This window comes from Balaenoptera ricei, chromosome 18 (assembly GCF_028023285.1).
Source record: "Balaenoptera ricei isolate mBalRic1 chromosome 18, mBalRic1.hap2, whole genome shotgun sequence".
NCBI lineage: Eukaryota > Metazoa > Chordata > Mammalia > Artiodactyla > Balaenopteridae > Balaenoptera > Balaenoptera ricei.
In genome coordinates this window covers 33,370,446-33,390,139 of record NC_082656.1, presented here as the reverse complement: position 1 = coordinate 33,390,139, position 19,694 = coordinate 33,370,446, and the positions used below count along the sequence as shown (strand labels likewise).

The window sequence follows — 19,694 nt, the reverse complement described above, 5'->3', positions numbered from 1 at the left end:
GAAAATTATCTGTGAAGGCGGAAAAAGAATGGCATATACAAAGGAGAGCTAGGGTTGAGGGGAGGCTTTTTTCTTTTAATTTTTAATCCATTAAGGATTAACATGTTTATATACTGAGACCCAACCAACTGAGAAGAGTTTAGTGAAACGGGATTAAAACAGGGTAATTGATGTGCAGTGCCCTTTTAGGAGGTGAGAGGAAAGAGGATCCAGAGCATAAATGAATGGGATTATCTTTGGACAGAGGCAAGAGTTGGCACAGAAAAATTAGTGTGCAAATAAATTGGTAATAGAGGAAACAGGAAATTGAATTATAGGTTCCTTTTCATGGAGGAAATTAAAATTTGCTTACCGAAAATGGTAGGTAGAAGCAATGGTTTCATAGCTCCTGGAGAATGGCAAGTTTGAAATGAGTACTCTAGGGAATGTGAGGAGAGACTACTAGGATTTCCCATCAATGTTGTAGGAAGTGATGGGCCATAAAAGCCTAACTGGGAGAAAATGGAGGGGGTCATGACACTGGAGGTTTTATTGAGGTCAGAAAATAGGTGGCTTGGGAGTGGGAGAAGTGAAAAGATAGAAGATTGAGGTCAGAGAAAAGGATCTTGGAGATTATGATGATACTAGAGGTGGAACAGTTTTTAGCTAATGAAAAGGCCCAGGTGTGGTCATGAAGACCGTGGCTGAGGAAAGTGGAAATGAAGATTGCTGGTTGTGGGTGTGAAGGCATGGGCTGGCAGAGGAGTCAACACAAGGTGTTGGCTGCCGAGCATGTCAGATGGCATTAGCCCCAGAGGAAGTGGGATTTTAGATAATGGAGATAAATAATATGGAAATAAGAATGGAGAGACAAATCTAAGCTACAGGACTGTGGCCAACTTACAGGATTTCCCTCAGTTTCAGTTCTCTCACCAATAGAGGATAGTACATACCTCAAAGGGTTATTACTGAGTATTAAATAAATTGTGCTTATAAGTGTTTAGCACAGTGCCTGGCTCAGACTTAACCGTTATTTAAGATTATAGAAATACCAGGTCCTTGTGAAAAGGTGTAGCAAGTGTTGCTGGGAGAATGAGTGAGAAGGATGGTTCAGAGAGCAGATTTGGAATGAAAATGGGAAGACATGTGAGCAACTTGAACTTTGTGTTTTGGAAAATTCCAAAGAATGCCTGACCTTTAGGTTTTGAATGGACTTCTGTTACCTGTGTCTTAACTCTTCCTCTCGGTAGCCTCAGATTTGTCTTGATAGTGGTTTCTTTACTTCCCTCTCCTCCATCAAGTTTGTGTGTATTTATTGTGGCCAGTACACTACAAACTTTTATTTAGTGGAGGTTTAAAAAACTACTGTGTTTTTAAAGAATGTAGGATGTTCCATTTTTCTTGTTCTTTTCAAATTATTTTTTAAAGCAGAATTTTTATGAATATTTTAATTTAGTTTTTAAAAAACTTTATTTTGAAATAAACTTAGACTTACAGAAGAGTTGCAAAAGTAGTACAGAGAATTCTTTTATACCCTTCACCCAACTTCCTCTAATGCCAGCATCTTATATAACTTTAGTGCAGTTATTAATACTAAGAAATGAATGTTGGTACAGTAGTTACCAAACCACAGACTTTATTCAGGTTTTAGCAGTTTTCTCACTCATGTGCTTTTCCTGTTCTAGGTTCCAGCCCAGCATCACATCTTATGTTTGGTTTGCCATGTCTCTTTCATCTCCTGATCAGTGGTACTTCCTCATCTCTCATGACCTTGACACTATCCAAGAATCCTGCTTATTTTTTAGCATGCCCCTTAATTTTTTTCTTCAGTATTTCTTCCCTGTATTTCTGAAATCTGCCCCTAGTGCCAGTCAGACTCACATAGTGAAGTAGCACAGTGATTCAATTTAAGTATAGTTTTTAATTAGAAAGTAATTAACTAGAGGAAAATTACTTTTTGACGCTGCAACTCCCAATTTCCCCAGGCAAAAAACTGTGTTTAAGCATGTATATGAAGGTAGTGCTATAAGTGAGTTAATTCATAATGTACGTTGCTAAGGTATTAATAGAACTTTCACAACAAAACCTCTTCAGATTGACAGACACTAAAGTTTTGATTGATGACTACTCAAAAAATATTTTTAAATGAGCTATATTCAGTTAAATAGCCAACTGATAAGGTTTTTCCACTTAAAGAAATAGATATTTATCTCATATCCACTGAAATATTAGCCTCATTCAAATCATTCCTCAGGCCTTGTACAATTATGTGTTCTATGTATTTCCTGTTTATTATTTTATTTATTATAGGTATTTATTGAGTTACATATATATCAATATATAGATATATATTGAAGTAAACTGTTTTTCAGGGCTGTTATAAAATCTGTAGCTACAGTATCTTTTTGTATCTATACAGTGTACTACATGTCCTGACCTATGTTTGAATGGAAGAATTGGTTAACACACAGAGGTTTATATTGCTTGTGTAGGCCATAAATGTGGGTTTCTGTATTATTCAGTTCTGCTTAGAAAGAAGCCTTATTATAATATAAAGTAAGTTATTTTCAAATGGTGTAGTGGACACTGTTGGTGCCCCTCCAAGACCCCCTTCACCAGGCTGGTTGTGTGCGTACCCAGGTGTGAGTGTTGGCTCCTGGTGGTTCCCAGCTGCCCTCTTAATCCAGAGATTTGGCCTCAGGGAACTGGGGTCCTGCAGCTAATGGCTGACTGACTTGGGTGGTGTCAAGGCTGGCCTCTCCCTCCAGGTGCTATCTACTGCTGTGCATTTCAGGCTGAAGCGAGAATCCAGCTGAGGCCACATTTTTGAATGTCCCTGTCTCAGTCCCCTTTTCCTGAGAGCATCCCCCTCATTAATCACCTGCACCTGCATCCCTGTCCCAGGTCTGCCTCTAGGGAACGTGACCTAAGACAACGGAAATGCGATATGATCATACTAACCAGCTGTGAACTCACTAATGTGAAAACTGATGACTTGCTCACAAGAGACCCTTTACAGTTATCTGGAAACTGCACTAGACTGGGTGTGTGGGCTTCAGTTCTCAAGCTTCTAACAACCAGATAGCTCTGAAAAGTCATTTCATTTCTATGGGCCTGTATTTTCTGTTGTGTAATACATACATGGAGTTTAGACTATGTGATATTCAAAATCTCATGCTGAAGGTTTTGCCTTATGGCAGGGGCTTATTAAATAGAGATACTTGGCTCCCCCATTGCCTCCCACCTCCAGGTTCTTGGATAGCTTTGGAAGATGTTCAGCTTAACTTGAATTGGAACTGTAACATAAAATATGGATGTGCATTTTCTAGGAAGAAGCTTCCAATACATTTCACTAGGACTCTGTGACCCTCAGAGGTTCAGTGTCAGTGTCTTGTAGAGTTTTCTTCTTTTTTAGCCCTGTTCTCCACTGATAAAGATTCAAAATCTATTCTAAAAATCCTGTACCCTATTCCATAGATACATACATATTTTTTTTCTTTCCATCACTCCCTTATTTCTCTTTTGTAAAAGGCAGAACTTTTCTTACTCTTTCGAGTGCCATTTCTTCCGGATGTAAAGAGAAGGACCATCTGTTAGATGAAGTTACGTACCTATTGAGCGATCCTGGAAGGTTTGTGCGATTATGTAGTTGATTCCAAACTTCTCTGTAGTGTCATTTCTTCTTTGTTTCCTCTTGTTTTTAAGCAGGCACTGTCATCAAACTTTTGTTATGGAGTTGAGTGTCATATTTAGACAAGAGAGGTGGGGTAAGCCAGAGGAAAGAAGTTGGGAGAACTCTGGGTTTCTTCCGTAATTCCAAACATACAACTTTTGTGTATAAGCTCATGTCATCTTGAAGATGCCTTTGCAGAAAGAAAGCAGTAGCCTTTTCTTTCTTACAACTCTCCACCTTAAAATTTTATTTTGATTTCAGCCACAGCTAATGGGTTTTCTGTTTTTTAGTTTTCTATATCTATTAAGTATTTTAATTTGCTGGTTAAAGAGGCTGGATCACATTTGGCCATTAGACAGAAAATAAAAAATACAGTGAATAATTTAAAACAGATGTTCTCAGTGCTCTTAGGTGCCCCCCACACACAACTTTTATAACAATTGCTCCTTAACTTCCTCATTACTTTTTCTTAGTTAAATTCTTTATAGATTATATAAGCTGTCTCCACTCATAATTTAAAAAAAATCAACATATAATGCCTTACTGTACTATATAATAAAACAGTATGTATTTCAGTGTAAACAGTTGGCCATCGACTACTCAAGAAGGCACAATAAAGTCACATTCTGGAGTCTTTGCCTCATGCCACTGTGGGTACAACAGCTACGATGTAGGTTGATGTAGGTGTGCTGTTCTGTTGATTCAGATACCACAAGCAGCAAAAGGTGAAGGTTTAAGTAAGCTAGGTCCTTCACCTTTTGCTAGGATTGTCCTGGGATACCTAAATTTCAGAAATGGAACACAAATGATGGTAAAGCTTAAAACAAAAACAGTGTAACTATAATTTACAGAGTAGTTGGATTCTTGGAAAATTCAGTGTATATTAAGTTACATAATATATGAAGTATTAAATATGTAACAATTTACATATTCTGTTGTACATCTAATTTCGTTGAATTAGAGTCTAGGCGTAGATAATTATGATTTTCCCTCTCTTGTTCTCTCTGTGTATCTCTCTGTGGGATGCAGGACAGTTTCTTATTGTGTAGGATTAGCTCATGTGTAGCAGAATGTCTAGCACACCTTTCCCCTGTAAATGCTGGTAGCGTCACCTCAGTCACCATGACAACCAAAATGCCCCGAGACATTTCTAGAATGCTTCCTAAGTGGTGTTAAGGCGTATTGAAAATCACTGGCTTAGAGAAAAAAAAAAAAAGAAACAAAATAAACCATTATTCACATAATAGGATATTTCTAACCAGAGTAGCCAAGAGTGACATTACTAATTGCTACCTTTTATTGGAGTGTCAAATGGGACAACTTCTAAGATCTCAAGTTTTATATCAAGGTGAAATGAAGGGAATTTTGACTTTTAATTGCTTCAAAGTTTTGGTAGCCAAAAACTGAGTCAGCTAAAGGCATAAACTACAGTGTCTGAATTGTAGGACCCTTGTAAAACTTAGATGAAATTAAACTTTCTGGGCTCCCTAGGTGATCCAAAGTCCTGATTTTTATGGGCACTTTTCTGAGTGGATATGTAGTTTATATACATTAGGATGTCCTACATTGCACACAGATGACCCAAGGCTAAGATCAGGAGGAAATCCAGTTGAGCTGCCCTCTCCTTCAGCCACTTCTGTCTTACCTCAGCCTCCCTTCCTCTGTCAGCTGAGCTGATAGATTCTGGTCGCAATTCATATCTTTATGTGGATATTCTTGACTTGTATTTTTAGTCAGAATTAGGCCTGTAGCAAGATCTAGCTTACTTAAACCTTTATTTTGATTGGTGCTGTTGAGAAATGTTAGGTTTTTAGGTGGTACTTCTTTTTATGAGTGCCACTTTTATGTGATTTAGAACATGCAATAAATTAATTAATGAATATTTTCGATAGGGGTGGAGAAGAGACAGTTAAAACTGTAGGATGCTTCACCTTTTGCTAGGATCAGTATTAGGTATTTGGTATGTGCTTGTAGCTTATCAGAATCTGGAAAGGAATTGGCTTATTTACCTTTTAATTCTTATGATATATGGAGCAGCGCTTTCAGAATGGTGCAAGATGGCTTCAGGTACAGCTGTTGTAAAAATATGTTTATATTTTAAAATATATTTATCTATATAAATTATAAATATTATATATTACATATAATATATAATATTTATAATTTATATAGATAAATATATTTTTATATGTAATATATACATTTCACAATTATATATAAATTGTGAATCCTAATACGCTTATGGAAGGCAGAAATCTTCAACTGTCTAATTATCTATAGTGATGTGAATGTAATTTTACTAGCCTGCTGTGAATTTAAAAAGTTTTTCTGGTAAGTGTTTTACCTGCTAAAATGATCTAGAATACTCTGCTCTCTGTGTCTCCAGGTCCTTTCTCTTTTTTCTCCTGGCAGAGCTACATGTAAATCATTCCAAAACAGTTAATGCTGCTTTAGTCACAAATTATTGATTTTCTGTTCATTGTCTATGTAGAATTGTTGCTCTCCTTAGATTCTAAAACGAGGCTTTTTAATTGTGTTTTCCAGGAAGATATGAATTTAAATGAAGATAAAAAGGCACCATTGCGGGAAAAGGACTTCAGTACCAAAAAAGAAATGGTGATGCAGTACATTAATACTGCTTCCAAGACAGTAAGTAAAACTGTCAAGTTGAGAAGTACTGCTGAAACATGTTGTGGTATGGAAAACAATACATTTGTCTAATGAAGTGCCTAAGTTTGCGGGCAACTGTAATCATAGAGCTTTTGTATGTATAATTAAAGGTACAAGTATTATAATAAGTTTGTTTAATTTGAAAGTATTTCTTACCTTATAACTTTTAAACTGCTTTTGCCTTTTGGCCACTCACACTGTTAAGAAGCACTGTGGTTGCTTGGTCCACTCACTCTAGGGCACCCCTCCTTGTTAGTGAATTAAGATGGGTATTGATTTCTAATGTCACTTATAAACTGGGATAATACTTGAATGGTAGAAAGGTGAGACTGATTTTACTCTAACTACCTAAATCAGGATACATAATAGTGGCTTAGAGGCATATCTTTAATGTGAGTTTCCCTGTGGATAAAATTAGCTTGTAACAAATTATAAATGTAGACACTGAAAGGAGCATTAAGAATCCACGTGGCTGCCACTTTTCTAGGGAAACATGAAATATGTGAGTGGAAGTAATAACTAAATGTCTGAGAAACATGACCGGCACACAGAATCAATTATATTTATTTCATGGAACAACAAATGAGCTTTGTTGTCATAAAAAAAATTGTGACTAAGTGGATTGGATGAAAAATATAAAATGGAAGCTAATGAAGAAGAAAAGGCTCGGTAGAAAGACAGTAGAAAATGCTTTTGGTTGAATGTAAAATAGAATTGGATTGGAGAAAAATAACTAAACACACTGTAGTTTTCACTGGATACTTTAACCCAAGGCCAGCTTACAAGAATATAAGTTATTTATACTTTAACTCCATTTATCTACTAGACTAGTCAGTGATTCTGAGGTATTTCTTCTGGAAGAAAGATTCAAGTGATGTTTAATTTTTAAACATGTCTCATTTTTTGGCTGCCTGATGTTCAGATGTAGAATTCACTGAGTACTGTGCTTTTCCCAGTTCTTTCTATGGGCTCTGTATCTTGCCATTGAGATGTAAATTGCTTTTGTCCCTTGATGGTACTTGGCCATCACAAATTAACAGTGGGGATTTAGGAGTCAGAGCTCCGTGATTTGGATTGACTATCCTCTGTTTGGTCTTGGACATCTTATTTTATCTTTCTGATCCTCAATCCCCTCGTCCATAAGATGGGGCTAATACCTACACCATAGGCTTGTTGTTAGAATTAAATTGTTTATTCTGTGATTAGAACTTAACAGATTTTTTTTAAAAATTTTTATTTATTTATATTTATTTTTGGCTGTGTTGGGTCTTTGTTTCTGTGCGAGGGCTTTCTCTAGTTGCGGCAAGTGGGGGCGACTCTTCATCGCGGTGCGTGGGCCTCTCACTGTCGTGGCCTCTCTTGTTGCGGAGCACAAGCTCCAGACGCGCAGGCTCAGTAGTTGTGGCTCACGGGCCTAGTTGCTCTCCGGCATGTGGGATCTTCCCAGACCAGGGCTCGAACCTGTGTCCCCTGCATTGGCAGGTAGACCCTCAACCTCTGCGCCACCAGGGAAGCCCCCGTAACAGATTTTTAACTGGTGGCTGCCTCTTGTGGTAGCAGTGGTTGTAGTAGCAATTGTTTGTTTTTTATTTTTCTTTGTGATTTACTGTCGAAATTCTTACTGTTGAAATCATTACACCACAATTAAAAATATAAGTACATGTACCTCAGTAAAAATACAAATTTCTTATTAGTGAGTCTACATTTCTAGAAGTTCATTTGTTCACTCAACACATTTATTAAGCATCTGTGTGTCAGGCACTTAATAAAAGTGTCTGTATTTAAGGCCCTGGCAATTGAGCACCAAGATAGTGCGTCATTGTATCCTATGGAGCAATGAGACACAAATGACAGAAACACACAAACACATGTAATGGGAGGTGAAATGTGATGTGGGGAAAAAAATGCAGGGGGAGTGGAGATGGTGTACCTGTTTTATGTAGAGTCATCAGGGCAGAGTCTCCTGTTAGAGAATTTAAAATCCAACAAGCATGAATCCACTTAATATAATTACAAGAGATAATATATTAGTTAGAACTGGTATAGAAAACCCTAGCATAATAATGCAATTTAATTCTGGGATTTCAGATAAACAGGCTTTTTAATAGAATAAACCATTTTGAACTTCTTCACAGTGGATCTGTTTCAGCTTACATTCACTGATTTTAAAGTTTAATCCTCTAATTATTTTGGACTTGGGCTGGAATTTATTTACCAGAATTAAGTAATTAGATTATCAGGATTGAAATAGATTAGTTATCTAAAGTATGATTAAAACATTTAATTGGTGTGTGGAGAGTCATGGCTTTTCCTAGGAGGGTTCTGAATAATTCAGCAAATGGTTAACATTGTAGAAGGTTCAAGCTGACCAGTCATCTATTTTTGCTCTGGAAGTAAAAACACATTTTATTAACTCTAGGATATGGACTTTGTTACGCCAGTATATTTAGGTTAATGAGTACTGAAAAAGTTTCTCTGAGAAAAACAAAGCTCCTAGATAGGTTGTTCTAGGGAGGATGTGGGGACTTTGTCAGATGTTAACATTTTAGCCTTAGAATTTGCTTTGAGATTCTCTTTTGTGGGTAAACATTAATATTATTTTTTGGAAAATAGTATTGATGCCTACAGTTGATTTTTTGAAAACGCTTTTGAAATGTTAACACTCAAACTAGCCCTAAAGTAGATCAGCTTGGTTTTAAAATAGGAAAAAACAAAAAAACAATAAAAACCATTGATCAAACTAGGTTGTTTCCAAGATCTTAGTAGGTTTCAGTTTAGGTGGCCAAATAGTAAGACTGAATTTCTTCAGTTAGGAAAGATTATTAAAATTTACTAAGCAAATATTATATTTGAGGCTAAAAATGCCAGATAGACGTGTTTCTAAGTTCCTAGGGCGTGGGTATGTGATCCAGGTTTGGCCAGTACAGTCTGATGGCCAGGTCTGGTGGGGGCTTCTGAGAAAGGTTTCTCTCCCTCATAAAAGGGTCCAGAGCAGGAAAGCTGCCTTTCCCTGCTACTTGTCGTGGCTGTGAGGGTGTGTGGGGTGCTTGACGCCTGACGTCATGGAGCTGCTGCTCTGGCCCAGTGCAGTCCTGCCTCCAAACTCTTCTATTATGTGAGGTGATGCCAGTTCTTATTGAAGCTGCTTTCAGCTGGGTTTTTGCTTTGCTGCTGTAAACATCCTGATAGACCATCCAGATACACTTTGGCCTATGTGGGCTATCTCTTTAATTCACTATGGAAATTTCTCTTTCCATCCAAAGGAGTATCTTACAAGATCTTCCCCTCACCCAGTATACTCAGAGCATAGATGGGGAGGCACTACAAGGCCAGGTGCCCATCCCTTGGTAAATGACTTGTGCTTAGCAGCAAGTTTATTGGAGAAAACTTCTTTCAAAACAGAACGATACAGATTTTACCTATGTACGATTACTTGCTGGAGGGTAAGACTATTCTGCAATTAGTGGTAAGGACCTTATAAGTAGGATGTGACACGATAGTCCAAATGGAAGAGAACCCACAGTTCCTGAACAAGGTAGGATGAAGAAAATTCTAGAACAAGAGAGGATCTCTTAAACCACAGTTGCCAAAGAATTTTCCTATTTTCTAAATGGAAGTGAGCTAGAATTTAAAATACAAATCTACCATATAAATGTATTTAATTATGCTTAACCCAACTGTGAGTATAATTCTCTTTTATTATGTGTGGTTCAATTATTTTTAATCCTTTTTTTCCTTAAACATTTTTTAAAGCCCCCTTCAGATATTAAGTTATGATTTTTGTAGTCAAGATTCTTGTGCTTTGAGTGGAACCAACCAGGCTTGGGAGATATATCCTAATAGAGTTGCTGCCTTCACCAAGTTTTCCTTTTCTTATTTCTTTTTTGTTTAGGTATATCATACCCTTTATCTGTGACATCAGTGTATATGTTGTGTTTATTTTCTGGGTGTATTTTGTCTGGGTAATATGGAAGTCTCCCATGACAGGGTTAACAGAAAACCATGGATTAATTTATATGCAACTAAAGAATGTGTTAAAGAGGATAGCTGTAGAGAGTAGGATTTAGATCAATGAGTTGCCTACATCCCCCTGCTCCCACCCCAACCCATTGCAAAGGATTAGTAAAAATAAAATCTCTTTTCTATTTGTTGAGAAGAAAGAATTTGCTGTTCCACTTTTAGGCTTTTTCAGGGTGATGCGTGGCAATTCAAAACTAGAAACAACTTAGAGAGGCCAAAACCTATATCCCAGAAAGTGAAAGGAGGAAGAGGAGAATCAGCCAGGCGTGTTTGAGCGATAGGACGGGAGAACCAGAAAGATGTCTGGTCCTCTGTGGGGAGGTGGAGTTTCAGGGGGGGAGAGAGAGAGACATTTAAAGAGTTTTGAGGGACATTTTGTTTTATGCTGTGTAGTATAACACCTTTATGATGTCTTTAAGAACGATTATGTCTCTAAGAACCATTCATCTTCTTTTTCTTTTTTTCCTAATTTATTTTTATATATTGAGATGATGACACTGTCCAGGCAGTTTACTTCTATACAGACTACAACCACTACAACTACGACCTATCAGCACATGGTCTTTTTTGGCTGTACCATTAGGTGTGGATGTAATGCTTTAAAAATCTCTCTTCAAAATGTATACTTCTAGTTCCTGAGGATTGCACTAGGTTGGAATCCAAAGTTCTTACAGGCTCCTTGACATCCCCCGCCGCCCCCCAATATGTCATTGGAAACTGTATCCCAGCTGCAAGTAACAAGCTCATTTTAGGTGGGCTGACATGAAATAAAAAGGGCCTAATCTCATTTCTAAGGTGCATAATTATAACATCCATCCTTTATTCCCTATTTGTATTTAGTTTTTTCCTTTCTGATTTCTTTTTTCAGGGAATGAAGCAGAAATCCTCTTTTATAAGTGCTCCTGGAAGTTTACTAGCTTCCTTTGACTTTGTTTCTAATTTTTTTCTTTCCTAGTCAATCTACACTGCAGTCAAGTGACTGCAAGGACTCCTCCGAGGCATTTGTTAGAAAAGTTTGGATGGCGTTTAGCTTTACTCCTTGAATCCTTTCTGAAGTATTTCTGTAGTTCTTGCTTAGTCTTCTTTGATAAAAAATAAAGTTAAATAACAAGTATTATAGAACATAATTTTAAAAGGCACATAGAAAGATTGTAACAAAAGTTTCTCAAAAAGCATGATGAAATGACTGAGTGTAAATTGAGTTCGTAAGCTCAGGATTATAGACTTTCACGTATGTATATGTATAGAGGTGTGTATATGTAGTGTTCAAAAGTATTTTGAAAGGTATTATCACTTGTTCTAGCTCAGTAGGTCATGGTGTTCTCAAACATGGAGGACAGAGTTTTCTGCAGTATCAGCCTTATAGGCATATTTTGATCAGAAGAGAACTGTGTTTTGAGAAAATATTAGTTGTGTGTTCATTTGTATGTATGAACGTTTTCTCCAAGTAGAAAATCTAGACTTGATTGAGGGTGTTTTCATAACTTTCAGTGTGTATTTTATGTTTTAGATTTCAGTTTCATATGTAAATTTTGGAAACATTGTCAGATACAGGTAAATCAAGTTGTTGTTGTCCTTGTTTTATTTCCTCTATTTTTTGTCATCGTTGTTATTTAAAAAGCTTATATTTTAACCACTAGAAACTTAGATGAACCATAAATAGTGATACATTCTTGGTAAAATAAACACGGGTTATTTTTTGGCTTACATTTCAGGTTAGGGATTTGATCAAAGCATCCCTGACACACAAAAGCTTGGTAAAAGTGGCTGGTACTCAGTATTAGACACTTACCTGTTTATCATCAGTACCCTTACAATACTTTGCCTGTTTGTCTCCAGGTCTTGCTGGCTGACGAGGAGAAAATTTCAGAGCCTCAGGGCGATGAACCAACTTCTTCTTAAGAGTATTTCCTAATCTGTCTGGCATTTTAATTTCTATTTGTGCCTATATAGGACAGGTTTTATTTATGTACAATTAAAATTATCTTCTAACAGCTCAGATTCATCCAGCTTTCTTACAAGTCGTTCTAAGCAGCACCAGTGGTGTATAGTGTTCTCTGCTGTTACTGCATTGTGTTTTTGTTTAGGCAGGAGATGAATATGAAGAAAACAGTCATCTTTTCTTTTTTTTTAATAGGATGAAATTATATTAGGTTCAAACTAGAATTGTGTATTTTTGGTCTTTTAAAAATCTTATGGCTCGTTAAGACGTCTTTTCTTTCATTACAGCACTTTTTAAAAGATTCGCCAGATACAGAAACATTGTTATTTACTAGTAAAATTTACTAGAATTTTAGAGCCTGACAGGGCCAATGGTGCTTATACCAGTTGTGGCATTAGAGGTCATCTGAGGTTGTTTTCATCTTGGTTATTGAGTTGTTTCTTGATCTAAGATATTTTTCTATGTTCATGCTTACTTTTTAGACTTTAATGAATATAATTAAGCTTATGTCTGATAACTGCAAAAGTAGTGAAAACTTTGAAAGTGCCAGAAAGAAGAGGCATGTGATTATAATGGAGATGACAGTGAAGAGCAAATATCCATATGGAATGAACCTTTTGAAAGAAGGAAGAGTTCTGAAGGAATAAGTGAAAAATTGAGAAAAATGCTATGTATTATGTGCGATTGTTTTTCAGTGAATGAAGGGAAAAGGTATGTCAATGCAAATAATCAATAAATGATCTATAATGGGAATAGAAAAGAGTTTTATTTGAGCCAAACTGAAGACTATAGCTTGGGAGACAGCCTCTCAGATAACTCTGAGGAACTGCTCCGGAGAAGCACGGTTTTCAGCACAGTTTTATGTCTTGTCAGAACAAAGAACATCAAACAAGTCAGGGATACATTCCTTCAGGGTTTCAAAAAAATACCCAAAACACAGATCAGCATGTACACAGTATGGTCTTGGCATCTGGGAAGGGTGTCTTATCATTTAAGGAGTATCAGCATTGGCCTCCCAGGAAGGGAGGCATTTAATCTTTATTTTTAACATGGACATTCTTTACTCCTGGTCAGTGCACACTTTTCTTTAATGATTAAAGCAGATGTACAGTGTATGTTTGATAGGCCACAAACAGGCTGTTTTAGTCAGCATAGAATACAAATTAACTCATGTATAAGCCAGAATAATGTCCCCATACCTCAATATGTGAAAATTTCTTCTATTAAGTAATTGAAGAAATAGGAAAAAAAGTTGCCAGGTACAGTGGCGCTCAACCTTGATATCCATTAGAATCATCTGGGGAGCTTTAAAAATCTTGATATCTGGGTCCTGTCATTTACAATTAAGTCAGGTGGGCCCCAGGCATCAGTATTTAGTAATGTTCTCTCAGTGTTTCTAGGGTACAGTCAAGGATGAGAACTACTGGGCTGGACAAGATGAGAGTCTTTTAGTGTAACATTAATTCAGCCAAAGACTAGAATTTAATAGGATTGAAAGGCTGAACATGGTGAACATGACTCATAAAACTGTTATCAAGCCATTGTGGGTTCCACGCTAGTTTGCACATGCATAACGTCAAAATGAATGTTCAAAGGGCATACTGTAGCTATGAAGAAATTCTCCGACCCTTGGCCTCTTGTAAAAGTCATCAAAGGGGGGAAGGTTATCTACTGTAACAGATGGAAGAACTTGGTCTTTTTTGGAAAAGGATGCCCAGTAGAACAGGTATGAGCAAGGAGGAGAAGAGTGTGTCTGGTTTTAAAGCTTCAAAGGTGGCAGTAAACTTAAACCCCTCTTTATTTTGGTTTGTACTTGAGAGACATCCTTTCAGTTCTTACTTATTCCTAAAGAGAATAAGTTCTATACATACTTTAAAAATCCATAATGGGTTAATCATCTTGATATACAAAAGGCATTCATTCCTAATTTCATGCTTCCCTGATTTACTACCATTTCCTAACTGGTACAATATAATGGTTTCTCCCCACCCTCAAGAAAATAAGTGTGGTTGGTATAGCTTCTTACCCTCAATGTAAAAATTATTTCAAATTCTTTTACTGTCAGAAGTTTTCCAGGGTAGGTTACATAAACTGGGAACTCTGCCCTTGGGATTCTTTGAGGTATGAAAATAAAATTGTCTGAAAGAAAATTCAGACAATCTTAGGTTTTATCTACTCCTTGTATATTATTACTGTTACGCTAGATTTTTCTCTCTTTTTTTTTTTCTTTGGTAGCCTTTGGGAAAGCTGTATTGCATTGTTTTGGTGAGTTAAAAATCATATTCTGCCCCCTTTTTTTTTGTTAAGGATGGCTTTGTTATACTCTTTCATTTAGTAGAGATTTTTGTAGTTACTGAGGTGGTTTTTTATTTACATTACGTCTGGAATTATCTTAGAGCATCTCTACATTTTGCAAATGAAGTGTGCGGCAGCCCCCAGTTAGTAGCTAGGACTAGAAACCAGGGTTTCTGATTTTTTTAACTTTTGATTTATAAAATAAAACACAGTTATAGAAAACACCAACAAATAAATATGTAGCTTAATAAGTTATCATAAGAACACCACCCAGATCAATAAAAAGAACCTTGTCAGGCACCTTAGAAAGCCCTCCATCTACCCTGTCTCAAATCTTGCTTTTTTTCCTAAATCACTACCTTGACTTCTATAGGAACTACTTCCTTGACTTTCTTTAATTTTATCTCCCAAAATTATACCACCAGACACCATAGTTTATTGTTGCTTATATTTTAAAATTGGAATATCTTTAACTTTTTTTAATCTTCAAGTTCCCTTTATTTTATCTAAGGCAGTCTGTATTTTGCCGATTGCATACTAGTGGTAAAGTTAACATGTTTCTCTTTCCTTTGTATTTCCTGCAAAGTGGCAGCTAGATCCAGAGGCTTGATCAGACTCAGGTTTGATCCCTTTGGTAAGACTGTAGGAGGTATGTTCTGTATTAGGGAGTACTTCGTGTCCAGTTTATCATTAAAATTCTGTAATTTTATTTTCATTTATTAGTTGGAATATATTTATAAAGAGACATTTTCTCTCAAATACTGATTACCTTATGATATAGGAAATTTAGGATAAATGCTTGATTCTTTTATTTGCCAGTTTTCAAGATATTGAATTGGTTCCCTATCGTCCTCTAAAGGTGGTATATTATTTTGAATGTTATTATTCTTAGTGAAGCTTAAATTGTCCCATCTTCAACCAGTGGGACCTTGTCCAGTTGGCTTCTAGTCATTTTGGTTGGCATGGCCCTGTTATTTTACATTGTTTCATTTCTATCTGGTAAGGTAAGATTACTGCAGACTCCCCTCTTTTCCCACACTAGACCTGGAATCTGTCATTTCTTTTAGTGGGAAATGATATTTCAAGAACAATCTGGGGGTCAAGGATACTTATTGCTAGTGGGTTAATCACTGTTTGTAGGCCTTTTCAGTGGAGAGAGAGCAAAGGAAAAAAGTATGCGTATGTATTTATGTGTATGTATTTAAAATTTTTTTCTTTCGCATGTGCTGCCCACATCTCCAGCTGTTGTTTTTCTTGTACTATATCTACATGGAGCATATAGCCATTACATTTTATACTCCTTTAGCATTTACTAACTGTATTTAACCCCTAGTTAGTCTTTAATTCTGTGAGTAACTATATTTTAATGCTCACAACCAGTCCTTTTGTTAATATTTCTCTTAGTCATTTTGTTTGTCTGAAGTTTGTTCTTTAGTAGATTTGTCTGAAGAGGTCATGGAAACAGTATTCCCTGAGTTTTTCATGTTGATAACAGTATTTGCCCTTTATTGTTTAGTCAGTTTTACTGGATATAAAATCTTTGGCTCACATGTTTTTTTCCTGCAAGATCTTAAATTTACAATTTTTTTCTTTTTTCTTTTTTTTTTAATTTTCTTTTTATTTTTGGCCTCGTGGCATGTGGGACCTTAGTTCCCCGACCAGGGATTGAACACATGCCCCCTGCAGTGGAAGCACAGATTCTTAACCACTGGACCGCCAGGGAAGTCCCACAATTTAAAAATTTTTCTATCATAAAGCATGACAGCATTGCTCTTAAAAGGTCTGCAGATAACTAATTTTCATTCCCTATAGATTACTAGCTCTCTTTATTTATATGTCTGACTTGGGATTATAAAATATGCAGATACCCTTTCATTATGTACTTGCTTTGGTTTTCTTCTTCATGGATCCTATTATCGGTATGTTGGATTTTTATATATCTTCAGTATGCCACTTTTTCCCAAATACTTTTACCTTATTCATTTCTTTTTGATTTTTTTTGAAAAAAAATTCTGTATTTCATTTCTGAATCTCTTATAATATGATTTATTATTTTTTGTTCTTATATTTCTTCTGGTTCAGGCTTCATTTCTGAAGTGATTTATTTCCATTCTTTTTCCTGAGTTTTCTCACCTCACTTGTCTGAGTTTTTCTAATTCTGCTTTAGGTATTTTTTTTCATGTTTTATATATTTTTTAAATGTCTCTTAGTTCATTTTGAAATCGTAAGTTGCAGTTTGCCATGTATTATGGTTATGTTTTTGTGGTCAGTAGGAATGTTTAGCTCCGTGTTGATTTCACTCTCAACACTTTCTCCACATTGTGGGGTCCTGTCCTGGAAGGGAGCCCTGACCTCAGTGTTGGGACTCAGAGGACGTTGACAGCTCCAGCCTCTTCAGCTCTTTTCTGCTTCCTACACTGACCCACAGCTGGTGTGGGCCAAACCCCACTCATTTTCAGCTGCTGTTCTCAAATTGCTAAAGAATACCTCTGGGCTACTTTAGATTTCTCCTGTTTTCACATCATCAGACATCGTGTTTATTTCTCTGCTTCTTTCCACACAGACCTTGATGCTGTGCAGATCGTGTGACTGTTAGTGGTTTCTCTCCAGCTGCTTGTATTTTGAGGGTCATGGAGATACCTTATTGCTCAATATTGTTGGGTTTTTGGTTTTGCTATTTAGTTGTTTTGTTTCTTTTTCTGTGGAGATCCAGGCACTTTCAAAAACTATGCTGCTGCTGCCATCTGCCCAGGTCCTCTAGTCTTCTGATTTTTGAATTTTGTATTCTTTTCCTTATTTTATGTCAGGTTATGTGTTTGGTTAGAAAACCATTTCTGGATTGTTAGTATTCTTCCTCTTGCTCGCCCCCAGCCCCTCTTGACTTTCAGGGTAGAAAATGATGATATATTAATGCATGACTTTTTCCTATATAATGTCAACTGATAGCTCTAGATTTTGCTGTTTATTTCACCAGTAAACTGTCATCAAACCTCTTAATGATCCATGACCTACAAATAGAATTAAATAAAACACTAGTTTTAGTCTTAATTTCTATATTATGTTTGTGCAGTGCTATCATCTTATATAATTTAAGTAAGTTATGCAAAATGCATTCTTTTTTATATCCCACTGATAGTTGGGAAATTCAGACTGCCCTTCAGTACTTTAACCACACCCCTGGAAAAATAGGTCTCATCTGCTTGTGTGTGTCTATAAATTAGTGAGTGTGTTAAATCTATCACAGCATGAAATCAATTCAAGTGCTGAAAGACTATCTTAAAGAATTTAAATTGATTGCAGATGTTGGTGCAATTAAGCCGGCCTGATGAGCCTCAGAATCATGTTTCTCAGATTTGAATATGAATGCATTTAAAAAATTACAGTGATGTACTCCATGTAAATGGAGTTCATAGGCATCTGAGAGTTTCTATCACCTTGTGCTTTAAAATGGTTTAGCAATGTGAGAAGTGATGTGTGACCCCTTATGCAGATACCTGTATTACTTAGAATGAAAATGTATTATTCATCTTACGTATGTAGTTCCGTGCCATCCTTAACCAACTAGAATTGACTTTGAATGATTATTTTCCTTCGTTATTTCATTTGTCTACCAATTTTTTCTACCTTTTATGCCTGTAATTCATTTGAAAATTATTCTATAGACAGAGAAAGAAGTATAATGTTACTTCATTCCCATTTTTAAAAAGAAAAAGAGTATAACAAACAAGCCAGATGTGTTGGTTTAGATAATAAAAGCATAGGACTTTTTTTCCCCTTGAGGTCAGATCTTTTGACTAGTTGGACTCTTCTTACCTTTAGTTGCTTTGGCTTTAAACTGCTGAGATGTAAAAGAAAGTTTTCTATTTATTATTTTAAAATATAACCTACTGGGTTGCAAATTAGGAAGTGAATTTTGAAACAAGTTTGTAACAAGATAAAGTAGAGTGTACGGCGTGCTCATTTTCAATTTATTTCAAATTGATCTGTGAACATTAAGTAATTAAACTCATCAATTTCTGTAACACCTTGTAAAATGTTATGGACATTAGGACTTTATTATATATATAGTAGTAAAATAAATTACAAAAATGGTGAGTATATTTAGATACTATTTTTAAATACTAAGAAAATTACTGAAATAGTATAGTAATATTAATGATTTGAAATAGGATCAAAGAATACATTATATTGTTTTCTGGATGGTGTGAATTAAAGCTGTGTTCTGCAATATTTTATAAAATGTTATTTTATTCATCACGGCAGACTATACTTTGTTTTTAGGAGTTGAGAATCCAGCTTTGTTACTTTTAGCTTTGTGATTTCAGAAAATTCATTATGCCCCTTGAAAACTTAGTTTACTAAATAATACAATTTAGGAGTGTTTGTATGGGAATTATGGGATGAGAAGTAGGGCAATGATTAAATAAAGTCTCTTATGTTATCTTTATCTTAAGTCTCTTGATAAGTCATCTTATCAAAGTTTAAAGTGTAAAATGGGACTGTGTGAATGCTACAGATGAAGCATTCTAAGAAAGTCTGATTATATTGGAATAAAAAGTTGAATACAAATTATTAAAACTGGTCATCATAAAAAAATACATACAGTCTTTTTTCTACTTGGAACCTAAAATTATATATTCACATCTCAGTATTTGAATACAGAGCCAAGCCCTTTTCTTTGAGTAGGAGTTGTTCCTACTTTGATTTTTCCTACATAAAGCATGAAGCATCATCTGTGATCTCCGCTTGTGTATTTTAATTCAGCCAAGAATTTATATTTGTAAAAACAGTCTAAGTTCAGACCTATGAGAATTTGTATGATTTTTACAGTGAGATCTTTTCAGTTCTCTTGATCATACCTAATTTGAAAACAAGTTTTTTTAAAGCAACTCAGCCTAATCTTGATGTTTCTAAGCATTAATTTGTCACAGAAACAACTTTTTTCATTCTCGTATATTATTGCCTTAACAAGAACAATATTATCATACATCATAAACAGTTTGGGGTTTATTTAAAAAAATCACCTCTTGGTATTTACAGAATTCGATTCATAGGAGTAACTGTGTCGCCTACAGCATACTTCGGGCATCAATCACTCTGTTACAGACTAGTGGA

The 19,694-nt window shown here is 35.8% G+C and overlaps 1 protein-coding gene across 1 annotated transcript in view; it reads left to right on the top strand.

The window, feature by feature from the left end:
• Positions 1-19,694, top strand: part of DIAPH3 (diaphanous related formin 3) — a 569,503-nt gene that overhangs the window by 74,468 nt on the left and 475,341 nt on the right. Inside the window, exon 4 of the mRNA XM_059903469.1 lies at positions 6,197-6,301. Within this exon, the coding sequence (XP_059759452.1) occupies positions 6,197-6,301 (105 nt within the window). The remainder of the gene's footprint in view (positions 1-6,196; positions 6,302-19,694) is intronic.